We start from the raw sequence: 13,493 nt of genomic DNA on the forward strand, positions 1-13,493 counted from the left end.
ATTTAGCAGGAGTTAAGGAAGGAATAGTCTGTCATTTCAGTAAAAGCGTTACTAATATTGAGCTGTATGTTTCTTGCTACCGCATCAGCCTGACTTTCTTAGAAACAGGTGAACAGTGAAATTTTTAGGAAAAAGATTACATTTCATCTTTCCTACAAATAAGGAGTGGTTTACAAACCACCATTTGCAGAATAGAGAACTCAAAAGCCTTTTTCCATTTTTTCCTTATTTAAATGTAAATTTTTAACAAGAAAATTAAGATTTTTTTTCTAAGACTTTTCCATTTTACTATACATATGTAACCAGGTGCTTGGCTAGAGACAGAATGTGATTTAGGACACTGTGCTGTAGTGTTCCCTATGTCTCCCAATGGACTTCACCTGAATAGGTTAACACTGCCTCACCTCCATCTACCAAGTGGAGCTGACAAGCAAAAGGAGCTCAAGAGACTTGATCGTTGGCAGCACTGAATTATGGGTGATAGAGTTCAGGAAGTAATCATTACTATGACTGTCTATAGACCATCGAACTGCAGTTTCTGATGTGAGCCAGGCATAAAAGAGAGAAAGCTGTATTTTCACAGGCTTAATACTGAAGGATTTCATCTTTACTGCGAGGAGACTGAGTGTGCACATCAACCTGCTACAAGCCTATGGATGTATGCTGAGGATGGGAGTCATTCCAGGTAGATCCAGAGGCGAGGACACTGCTGCCAATAACCTGTTGCTGCTAGCAGAAACTGAGCACATAGGGACCAGCCATCTAGCTAGTAGCATTATTTACTGCATGTAGACAATACTGGGACTGTACTCATGTGCACCACCATAAAGATTTGGCCCCAATGTTAGCCAGCTGAAGAACTAGGGTTAAGGACTGCTCACTCAAATAACTGCTTCACAAGAACTTTGCCTATTGTTCATAGTAAGAGGAACCCCTTTAGGCGTTTTACGTTTTCTCACTGCCATTCATAGAGTGCACTCTAAAGTGGATATAGCCCACTGCTTACAGAGGAGGTATTGCTATATTGCAACCCGGGACAATATATTGTATTCTTTTACCACTAACCAGTCTGACATTTTCTTTTTGTTAATGAACCTTAGTTGTGTGCAGGGTATCTATATTTGTGTTCCCACTAGCAGTGCAGTATTCATTTGCTTATCCTGGCATGTTTGTGGGGTTGAAGTTGTTCTCAGAATTGGGACAGAAGAACAGGGAACCTAATCTACCAAGTGGCTCCTGCGAAGGTAGTTCTACACATACATGCATAAACTTTCAATTATATATATATATATATATATATATATATATATATATATATATATATATATACATACATACATACATATATATATATATATATATATATATATATATATATATATATATATACACATACATACATACTTATACATACATATACAGAGTTGATCTCAAAATGCATATAGCATTAGATCTGAACCAGATTTCAAAGATTCAGATGTCCTAAGTCTAATCTAAATTTCTGTGTCCTGTTGACCTTCTTACTGGGATGCAAAGTGATCTAAAATTTTAAATGGTCACTGGATTGGGAAATGAGGGAAAAAAATATTTTAATGGGGATACTATGTAGAGATCTTCTCTCCCTTCCTGCCATGTCTAACATCTCCTCAAAGGGAGACAGTCCGCAGGAAAAAAAAGTGACTATTCTCTCCTTTAAGGTAAAAAAACCCCAAAAAAACCCAAAAAACTTTTGGCTTTACAGTAGATATACTTTAATGAAAGGAATAGATTTAAAAAAGATTGAAATCCTCTTTTGAAATGACATTAACATGTTAAAGCTTATCCGAGATTTTAGTGGTTGGTGTTATATAGTATATACACTTTAATTCTCTAGAACAGTCATCACTAAATGGCGGACCGGGGTCTGGATGCGGACTGAGTCACTGTCCCAACCGGACCCAAGAGGTCTCGCCATTTTGGAGCCTTTTCTTCCCCCAGGCATCTCACGGTCATCCTCACAGAGCTGGCAGCGGGAGGCAAGAAAGTTCTGGATGGAGGGCGGGAGCTCCCCGAGGTTAACAAGCAGGTGATTGGTTGCTAGGATGAAGGAAAGTCCTAGCAATCAATCACTGTCAGTGTAAGGTAGGACAGTGGGGGGAGCAAAGATAAGGGGTTAAGGACATTAGTGTGAAGAGGGGCTGATGTGAAAAGGAGCTGAGGACTGAATGTGGGTGAGGGCTGAGGACTAAATGTGGGGGGCTTAGAAAAGTAATGTTAATGAGGAGCTGAAGACAGTAGTGTGGGGGGGGTTGAGGACATTAAACTTAAAGTGAAGGAGCTGAGGCCTGAAATGTGAGGGGCTAGAGGCTGCGATGTGGGGGGTTGACAGCATTAAAGTGGGAGGTGCTGAGGACAGTAATGTGGGGGGCTAAGGAATGTGGTGTGTGGAGGCTGAGGACATTAAAGTGGGGGGGCCGAGAACTGTAATGTGGGGTGGCTGAGGACAGTAACGTGGGGGGACTGAGGACAGTATTGTGGGGAGGTGATGTAAAAAGTGGAAGAGTACTCTGCAGTGAAGGGGGGAGAGTACTGTTGGGGGGGTGGTGATGTCAAGAAAGTGTGAGAACACTACTGTGAAAGGGGTGGAGGGGGGTGATGTAAAGGGGGAGCTGAGGACACTCATCAAGAGAAGATCTTGCTGTGAACAAGGTGGGGACTGTGATATGAAATGGGAATTGAGAACGCCGATGTAAGAACAGGCTCAGATCTGTACATGTGCATTTGGCGCACACATCATGGGTAGGTCAGCTCACTCATTTTAATGGGCTGCACTACCCACGAGAAACACAAAGTCCCCAACCCTTTTTTCCTCAGAGCTGAGGAAGTGGGTTCAGCTCCCGAAACGCGTCAGGATATCCGCATCATTAGACACAGTTGTATTGTGACTGTTTTTGTGGATCACCTATACTGCCCATTATCACGTTGGTTTGTGAGTATACATCCTTTCTATTTAATAAATTACGTGTTATACCACGGTAATGCACGATGAGAGTGCGCCCTTGTTTGTTTTTATTCACCAGTGGTCAGATTTCCCGATCTCAGAAGGGCAGCACCTCTTCAGTTGGCATTTGACAAATCCCTTGGTTTGCATGAAGATTGGAGGGCTGGTTTCGTTTGTTTTTCTTTTGGTTTGAATTAAACCCCAATACGTTTTTTTGAAGAAAACATTATACTGCAGCAAACACACCGCCAGGCAAAGCTTGAAGAGGATATCAAATATTGTACTATAGAAATAATATTCTGGCAGCAAGTGACCCGGTTGTTAAGGGACTTTGGCTCATCAATATGTTTTGCACAAGAAACAACAGACCATGGGAAATAACACAGAAAAAAAAAATATCACGTTTTAATGAAATAATTTATGAAGTAGGGATTTTATTACTCAAGACTCTTCACTTATTCAGATGAATGCTTCATACATTATGTACCATTTCTAAAAATGTCAAGCTTGTAGCGTTTTAAAAATACAAAGTGTAGAAGTTTTCATCTTTATAATTAAGTGTTACTAACAGCTTAGGTAACACCTGGAAATGCTAAACTTTTCATGGTTTGCAGTTTTATGCCCTTGTGACCCAATTAATTCCAGGGAGAATTCATTGTTATTTTCTCATTGCAAAGAGTTCATGTACAATGTCCCAGCCTATCTTTGCTAGACGGCAAAGGGCAGATGAAGAAAGGTTGTGTTTCATAACAAAGCATTCTTATCGCTATGTATGGTGATCACCCATTGCGGAAGTTTGATCAGTAATAGAAAAGATGAATTCGAGTAAAAGACTTATTGACTGCTCATATTTATTTAAATTATCATTAAATACAAGCCCACATTTTTAGGAAGCCTCCCAAAATTGACATTTCAGTTTTAGGTATATGCTGGAGGGTTAGACTACATTATTGACTTATACAGTATCTCTCAAGGACTCTTGGTGAGATCTATGTGCTTGATCTCTTGATTTTGCACTGCTGTTGTGGCTAATATAAGCTGATGCCATTCTGCCGGTTAGATTTTTTAATTTATTTTTTATTATGGAGAATGCAATAGGAGGAATGTGAACACACAAAACTACCAGGCAGACAGAGTACAATAATAATTTTTGCAAGGAGATTTTACTCCTGGAGTTTGCAAATAAGAAGCCAGGGGCTGATTTAGCCAAACAGGTCCCACCTATGACTGGAGTTCACTGACTCTTTAAAGTACACAAGATAAGTGGGAAAATACAACTGGGATAACAGGAGTGTGTGCTGGCTCCTTTTTAAAATGCTATCTGCTTGGGATACAGCAAATAGAAGTTGAAGAGGTGTCACTTTTCCTTATCGCTATACTTTTTCCAGGTCAGTGACTGGACATGAGCATTTAAACCAAAGTATTATATTGTAATGTAATAAAGTATTCTGCACAGTAAATGAAACAAATAGATACATGGATGGGTGGCTGCTGTCACCAAACACAACCCTACTAAATGGTTATGTTTTAACTGAAACTCTATAAATGGTGTAGTACTGCCATAACAAAAAAAAAGGAAAGGTGTACTGCAATACCCCCCCCCCCCCAAAGTATGAATGCTGTGTGTGATCCTTCAGTAATGTATATGCAATAAATAAACGTACTATAAACGTAATCTAATTGATGTGAACAACAAAGTGCTGTGAATCACATATATACTTCTATACCCCCCAAAAAATATGATGCTTAATATAAGAGGTCAAATAACTGTGGTGAGAGTGGTGGTGGAGAGGGGGGCATGAGTGGATTCACCTGTGTGGTCACACAAGAGCAAAGAGAAGTTTCAGTTCACTACGCACTACTACATCACTAAGAACTGTATATACCGTATATCCCAATTTATGAAAGGGGAATTATAGTCCCAGCTGACAAATTCAGCACAAAGTTTTTTTGGACTTTTTGGACTTGTTTACAGTATATAGTATTGGGTTATTAATTATTCTACAATCATCTCACCTCACCCCGGTTCACACTCTCCCAAGCATACCTCTCAGTTAAGCGAAACCTCAGTTTATACTGTCCCTAGCCAAATGGTAGGGAAATTACTGTATATATACCTCACTGTACCTAATGTGAACCGCTTGTTGTTCTTGTTGTATCACATATTGTTTTTGATAAAATTCCTTCAATAAAAATATTTGAAATAAATATTCTACAATCTTTATCATTCACGCATAATATGGATTATAGTGAGGGATGTGGTTTGTAATGATAATATTGTAAATAACTAATATTTTTTTGCTGTGGAACATTCAAAACACCTTATTGTTCGCATTATTTCTATTACAAGTTTATTTATTGCACATACATTGAAGGATTGCACACAGTATTCACACGTGGGGGGTTGGGGGTATTGTTATATATACACCTTTCCTTTTTACACTTTTTCTTGTCCTTTTTGATTTTTGTTCTGCCAGCGCTACACCATATACAAATTTTCAAAGTATGATATTGATAATATTATCATGCCAGTCTGACAACAAGCATCTTCAAAAAGATATACGAACATTGTCATCTAGTATATTTCTCTTGTGATTCATTTTTCTTTAATGAACTATGGCAGGCGAATTAAAGCAGACACTGTACTACCAAACAAAGTCTACTGCTTTTATGGCTACCACCTGGAAACATTTTAAGACTGTGGGGAAAAAAGTCAGTAACTATACTTACCATTCCCTAGGTTTCCATATTACAGGGGGTGACGCCACCATCCTTCTGGTGAGATCCCAGGCAATGCTGATGTAATGCCCTCTAGGTTTAGCTAGATAGGCCTATTGTTTTATTAGCTCGAGGCTGGGTAGCAGTCTGGGGTGAGTCAGTCTGAGAGTGAGGCAGGAATTCACCTCAGGACAGGCTGGGTGGTTCTACAGGTCAGGGTTTTTGGAGACCTCTTGCCTTTCCATAAACTTAGAGAACCTTCTGAAACAGATATGGAGGTGGAGAGGAGGCCCAGATCTGCATGTCTGAGGGACCTTAGCCAATCCCCTGGCAGGAGGCTGGGCCTGGTGACCGAGGGCCACCCTTAAATGTGGTAGATGCTGATCAGCAAGAGTGTCGGGAGGTAGATGGACTGAGAAGAAGGCTGGAGTGTGGAGCCTGGGAGGGGGCCCCAGGGAGTGTGCCACGTACCTGATGGAAGACTGAATTGACAAGGTCGGCCTCACTTGTATCACTAGTCCTGACCCCGCTGAGGTAGGAACAGAGGGAGTCTAGGGACCAGGGGGACAAGAGCACCAGTGGTTTGTTTGTGGCTCTTGCGGATGATTGCCTTGGTAGGCAGGGTATCAGTTGCTTAGGATACTGCAGTGATAGCCCAGGCAGATTCGGTGGATTGCCAGATGCACGGCAGAGCCAGGTATGCAGCCAGGTTACAGGACTGGAGTTGTAGGAGCCCAGGCAGGTTTAGTGGATTGCCAGATGCATGGCGGAGCCAGGTATGCAGCCAGGAGACAGGACTGGAGCAGAGTTGCAGGATAGCCAGGGTCATAACAGTCGGGCAGCGTGGTACCGAATCAGAAGGAGAAAGACAGGATCAGAGCCAAAGTCAGGAACCAGGCACAGGAGAGTACTCAGAGTCAGGAACAAGGCAGGTCAGCAACAAGGAACACGTATTGAAACAGGCAGGACACAGGGGGGAAGATGAAGACCAGTCAGCACTAAATCAGCACCGAGGTGCTCTTTAAATAGTCTGCCCAGCGCTGACAGGCACTCCTAGGTCCTAGTGCCTGCCCGGCGCCGTCATTGGTGACAGGCGCGCCTGGGTCCTAGTGCTCGCCTGCCTGTATGCCTTGTCGGGATCGTGCGCATGCACAGATTCATGCACTGCGGCGATCTTCATGTTCCCTGATAGAGTGAATCCTACCTACAGGCTGGTTGCTGAAAGAGAGGATCTCCACTGTTCCACCACCTCCTTGAGAGGACAGCCTGTGCAACAGGGAAGGAGTCAGCCCAGTGTATGGCCTGAAGGAGGCCACCAATCCTCCAAGCTAACAGGACAGTGTGAGTAATCTTATACCCCCTGGGCCAGATAAGGCGAGAGGGCAGTCAGGTGCAAGACCCAACTAGTTCTCATCCAGGACCTCTTCATTGTTAGCTCTTGGGACCCCCTGCCCAGGGATATCCTCAGTGCAGCTGGGTGGAGAGGATTCATCTGGGGTCTGAGGAGGTACATCAAGGGGACATCAGTGCTCCTTAAAGAGATAGTGCTATTTTTGTACAGTGTACAGGCTGATAAGAAGTTTCTCCTCAAGTTTGCAGTTCCTTGGGCATCCCATATAATGCTAGACAACATCCAAGTTGTTAACCTCTTAACAACTAAAAACCAGCTCAAGGACTGTTTACTGAATCTGAATGTGTAAGTGTGGAAAAATGCATGTTGCCTGGCAGAGCAGAGCTTAGGAGGAACCAAAACAAATCCAGCAGTCCTCAAGAGGGTAGTGTTATACTAAGTAGTGGGTACCAAAACCTTGCAAGAAGATGCTCCAGCACAGTGCAAAACATCTTCTTATAAAATTTTGGAGTACTCAGAAATGCTCAGGATCTCTCTGGGAAAGATAGGGATGTCCTCCTTGCCTAGACACCACAGACTGAGGTTGGGGTAAGGCAAGTATACTAACTTTTTCCCCCCTGCAGGCTTTTTGCAACCCAACACCTACACTCTTGAAATGTGGTTGAACACACCTATATATGCACACATGTGACTACATATTTACATACTCCATTTAATTTTAACAGAAGCATAGAGAAACTATAAGAACTAAAGCAAGCTAGAGATGGTAGGTGGCAACTTGATGCAGTAAACTTGCTTGTGACTTCAGTGTTGGACAGGATTTGTACTGAAGAAAGCACAGAGTTCCCTTTATTGGGGTTTACTTATGAACAGCAGATGGGACCTTACGAGGGTCCTTGGGCTGCTCAGCCCCTTGTTGTACTGAGCAAAATTCTAGGTGTGCACAATGAGGAGTGCCCTGAGTGAACAGTCATATACAAGAAGATTCCATTCCAGATATTATTAGTGCTTTATCATAAACATACAGCCAATGTGTATTTGGGGATTTTGTCTCCCACATCTTCAGGTTGGGTGGTGATAGTTCAGGTGTATGTTGTTGAACTACCTGGGAGACCATATCTGAGTATTTTGGTTGTAGTAAATGATCAATGTTACTCCAGTATGGTAAAAAAAACAATTTTTGTGGCACTGGAGTAATACCAGCCATTCATTATTACCATGGCACCCTGCACTCACTGTGTAAGAATGCAGAGAGTGGCACTTGTATCAGCATTGCTGTTTGTATTACTGAAGACTGCCAGCCAAGAAAAAATAAAGTCTAAGAAGAAGAAGGAGGCTGCTGAAAAACTGAGTAACAAGCCTGAAGATTTCAGGAAAATGTAGTACAAAATCAAAATAGCATACATTTTCTTTGAGGGACCTTAGGGGATGGAGGCGGTCAGAGCCTGACGGTAGATTTAAACCTTTTCTGGAAAAAAAAATGGTGTTTGCCTTTGCGGACATGTGCTTTGACTTTTCTGCTATGTACAGTAGATCAGCAAAGTCAAAAGGTCCTTCTCTGTATAATTGCTGTAATATTTTGGGCACTCAAAATATCCAAGCCAGGGTATCAGCATGACAGCCAGGCAACCAGCATTGGAAGAATGTCCAGATTGCATTAGCCTCCATTTTTCCCTTGAAAAAGGTTTTCTTTAAGTTCTACTTTGCAGTGTCTAAAATATCAGAATTAGACCGAGAGTTAATCTACTCAGGCAATTTTATTGTAATCTTACCACTTACTGGCAATAACGTCTTCATTTGCTACTCATAGAAATCAACATGCTGTAAGTGATGTGATTATCACAAGTGGTTAAATTGCTCACTGGTATGAGATTTAAATTGGTCATCTAGTTTAGCCATTACTGGCAATTACTTTTTGGGAATGTTTATGAGGATACCCTTAAAGGAGAAAGCATACTGCATTTTCAGTGAGCACTTATTATTCCAGTGTTTAGCCTCCACTTTCATGACCACATCATTGAAAATTAGACCAAATTTAGCAGAAGCAGTATGTCTCTGTTATTTGAAAATAAGGCCCCTTTCACATGGGGTGGAATTAGATGATCCCCTGCTGAGCAGAGCAGAGCGGGGGAACGACAGGTCCGGGTCCACTCACTTTATACATGAGTGAACATGGACTGAGCTTTCTCTGCTGTATGGGCAGCTGAGTGTAAACTAACCTATTCATTCATTTACACCTGACTGCCCTCTGATCTGCCTAGACGGAAAGGGGACCGATTCCCTTTTTTTTTCTTCTTTAGTGGACTGGATCGGATTGAAGGTAGGTAGGTGTATACAGACACAAGTCTGTTTACACCCGCCAGACCATAGTCCATAGGAATACAAGGACCATCTAATCAGGCCTGCCTGAAAAGCTTACAGGTGGACCTGATAAGATCACCCATGTGTAAGAGGCCTTAATCTACAACTAAAGCCCTTGCCAAAAGTTTTGAGAAGTAAACAAATCTAATTTACCTGCAGGGAAACACGTGCAGTCATCATTGCTTTGCACAAAAAGGGATTCACAGGCAAGGATATTGCTGCTACCAAGATTGCACCTAAATCAACCATTTATCGGATCATCAAGAACTTTAAAGAAGAAAGGTTCAATTGTTGTGAAGAAGGCTTCAGGGCGCCCGAGAAAGTCTAGCAAGCGCCAGGAACATCTCCTAAAGTTAATTCAGTTGCGGGATCGGGGCAACACCAGTGCAGAGCTTGCTCAGGAATGGCAGCAGGTAGATGTGAGTGCATCTGCACACACAGTGAGGTGGAGACTTTTGGAGGATGGTCTGGTTTCAGTAAGAGTAGCAAAGAATCCACTTTTCTCCAGGAAAAACATCAGGGACAGACTGATATTCTGCAAAAGGTACAGGGATTGGACAGTTGAGGACTGGGGTAAAGACATTTTCTCTGATGAATCCCCTTTCTGATTGTTTGGGGCATCTGGAGAAAACCTTGCCCAGAGAAGAAAAGGCGAGTGCTACCATCAGTCCTGTATCATGCCAACAGTAAAGCATCCTGAGACCATTCATTTGTTGGGTTGCTTCTCAGCCAAGGGAGTGGGCCCACTCACAATTTTGCCATGAATAATGAATGATAGAAAAACGTCCTCTGAGAGCCACTTCTTCCAACCAACCAAGAACAGTTTGGTGATGAACAATGCCTTTTCTAGCATGATGGAGCACCTTGCCATAAGGCAAAACTGATAACTAAGTGGCTTGGAGAACAACACATCAAAATTTTGGGTCCATGGCCAGGAAACTCCCTAGACCTTAAAGGATAAGTTCACCTTTTAGACAAAAATAATAAATGCACATTTTTTTCTTGCCAGTAAAACCATGTGCATTTATTATTTTTGTCTGCAAGAGCCTGGAAAGCATTGCACCAGTGATCAGTAGATCACTGATGCCATGCAGGTCTCCTGCAGACCTGTCAGAATATCTGCTTGCCGTACGGGATGTGCGAGCAAGCAGATATACTGACAGGAAGCTTCAGTGAACTAGCACGGCACTGCACAGCGCTGCGGTAGTTCATTAAAAACGGGTGGAACATGTAACATGTTCCCAAAGGTGAATTTATCCTTTAATCCCATTGATAACTTGTGGTCAATCCTCAAGAGGCGGGTGAACAAAAAAACCACCACAAATTCTGACAAACTCCAAGCATTGATTATGCAAGAATGGGCTTCCATCAGTCAGGATGTGGCCCAGAAGTTGATTGACAGCATGCCAGGGTGAATAGCAGAGGGCTTGAAAAAGAAGAGTCAAACTGCAAATATTGACTCTTTGCATAAACTTCATGTAATTGTCAATAAAAGCATTTGACATATCCCACATGGAAGAAAAATATATTTAAAAAATATTCTTACCAAATATATTGCCATATATTTGAAATACTACAATTTTGGCCATATTGATATATATATTGATATATATATATATATATATATATACACATATACACACACACACATATATATATACACACATACACACACACATATATATATATACATACACACACACACACACACACACACATATATATACACATACACACACACACACACACACACACACACACACATACATATATATATATATATGCGTTCTTATTACAAAATATATGAAAAATATTTAAAAAAATAAATTTCAAATATACTGTCTTTAAAGATACAAATCTACATTTTTGGAATGCATTTACAAATATATGTAAACATATATGTTAAAATTACTTAATATGCTAAAAAAAATCTGAAGAATATATTTAAAATATATATTTTTTAAATATATTCTTCAGATTTTTTTAACCTATAAAAAAGTAATTTTAACATATATTTGTAAATGCATAATAAAAAAATGTAGATTTGTATTTTTAAAGACATACAGAATATTTTAAATGTATTTTCTTAAATATTTTACATATATTTTGTAATAAAAACGCATTTCAACATGCAGTGTGTGTGTGTGTGTATATAGAATGGGGTACCTTAAGACTGTTCATAATTTTAAAGGGTGCCTTGATCGAAAAAAGGTTGAGAAACACTGTTCTAATCCTTCTCCACTCTAAAACAAAAAAAAAAAAAAGAAAAAAGTTTTGCCTTTAGGTTATACTATTTTAAGGACCTTGAAAAGAAAACAAAAAAGTCTTCAGACTTCCACTTAGCGTTATCAATTTAATTTCTTAGATTTAAGATATAATTAAGATTTTTGAATAAGGAATAAGCAAAATTTGAGTTAGCCAGGGTAACCAACATGAAAATGATTACTTTAACTTCCCTTCAGCCAAATAACATTTATCAGCTGCAAATCAATGGCTAGCTACTACAAACTTCAAACATCTGAGATGTAAGAGACACTTTTACTTGCTATATTATATGTCCAGCCAACTTTGAACACCAATCCACATCACATTTCACAACCAACCAGCATTTCCCAGAACATTTTTATGCAGAAAAGGATATTGGTCTCGAGTCCTTTGACGTTTAGAAAGACTGTCTTCATCACTAATCCCTGCCATTAAGTACTTGAGACCCGTTATCCACGTCCGCGCTTCTTCGCCACTCGAGGACACCAGATCCAGAGACTCCATGCGATCCCCATAATAGATACTGAAACAGCAGTTTGGGTCAAAGCTTCCATCAGCATATCTCTGGAAAATCTCGGACTGTTTCCCTTCACACACCTCCTGAATGGAATCAATCGAGACTATGGGGAAAAGAAAAAAAAAGGACAAATATTAAAGTTTAAGACTTGGGCAATTAAAAATAGACTTCATGTATGAATATAATAGAATAATTTTAAAAAAAGTATTAAAGTTGTCCCGTTAGGGGCTGATTATTGGCCAAGTAAAAGTTACCAGATCTCTCAGTCTGGCTATTGTGCACCAAACTAATGTCTGTTCTTAGGGAAGAAAAATGCGACAGATGGGAAAACCTTACCCAATTGTTACCTAGTGGGAATCTGTCACATTCAATTTTATGAATCAATTCCAGTTTAATTGGATTACCCCTAGCTAGGTTTAACATAACCTGGCTGAATCAGAAACTGTACAAACATATCCAATCGTTACGGTTTCCATAGAGGTAAACACATAAGCTGTGCTAGATAACTTAATTAGAAATCATAAATAAATCATACATTCCACATGTGAACAATGACAGTTTGAAATATTAACTGAGTCAACATTCCTGTATAGAAATCATGCACCAGCACAACACATGTGAAAAGATCCAATCCACCAAATGTATACAAGTATGCAAAATATGAGGTTTAAAAAGTAATAAACAAAAAATAAAGAACTGGTGCAACAAAAGTCCACAGTCCCTGTATAAAGCTCCACTTGATTGGAAGATAGTCCTCCTAGTACCATGCAAGCCAAGGTCCCAGTGTGCAAATGCGCTTACCAGAAAAACATGACCCCCATAAAAAGAGTGGTCACGATAAGCATGTGTCATAAATCCTTCTTGCTTGATCTCTCCCAGGCCTTCAAGGGTTAGGGGTTCCACATTGCACTAATACAACACATGCCTGAAGTGAAAAAAGGCTGGCAATAGTGTCATTTTGCAGGTTAGAGGTTTATTAAGATGATGTAAATAGGTGTACACAAGACCAGTGAGCATACATATGCGGGACCTTACATTGCACACCTCTAGAGGGTTAGGGACTGATGTGAATGTACAATATATATGTAAAGCGCTGCGTAAATCGATGGCTCTATATAAGTACCTGAAATAAATAAATTACTGGTATGCATGATGACGTCACAATGTCCAGGCCCTGCCCCTATGTGTTTTATCAAAATCTGACATCTTTCAGGGGTTCAGGAACAGCTTTTGTGCACCAGGACCTTGGCTTACATGGTACTAGGAGGACTATCTTCCAACTTAGTGGAACTTTATACTGG

The 13,493-nt window shown here is 40.5% G+C and overlaps 1 protein-coding gene across 3 annotated transcripts in view; it reads right to left on the reverse strand.

Annotated features, from left to right (window-relative positions):
- Positions 1-11,743: 11,743 nt before the first annotated feature.
- LOC149456879 (1-phosphatidylinositol 4,5-bisphosphate phosphodiesterase eta-2-like) overlaps positions 11,744-13,493 on the reverse strand; it is a 419,455-nt gene continuing 417,705 nt past the window's right edge. For all 3 annotated transcript variants that reach the window (XM_089684343.1, XM_089684344.1, XM_089684345.1), the window contains exon 3: positions 11,744-12,295. In XM_089684343.1, the coding sequence (XP_089540469.1) occupies positions 12,003-12,295 (293 nt within the window). In that variant the 3' untranslated portion in view covers positions 11,744-12,002. The remainder of the gene's footprint in view (positions 12,296-13,493) is intronic.

Source organism: Staurois parvus, unplaced genomic scaffold (genome assembly GCF_062004578.1).
Source record: "Staurois parvus isolate SC_StPar_1 unplaced genomic scaffold, SC_StPar_1.0 ptg000346l, whole genome shotgun sequence".
NCBI lineage: Eukaryota > Metazoa > Chordata > Amphibia > Anura > Ranidae > Staurois > Staurois parvus.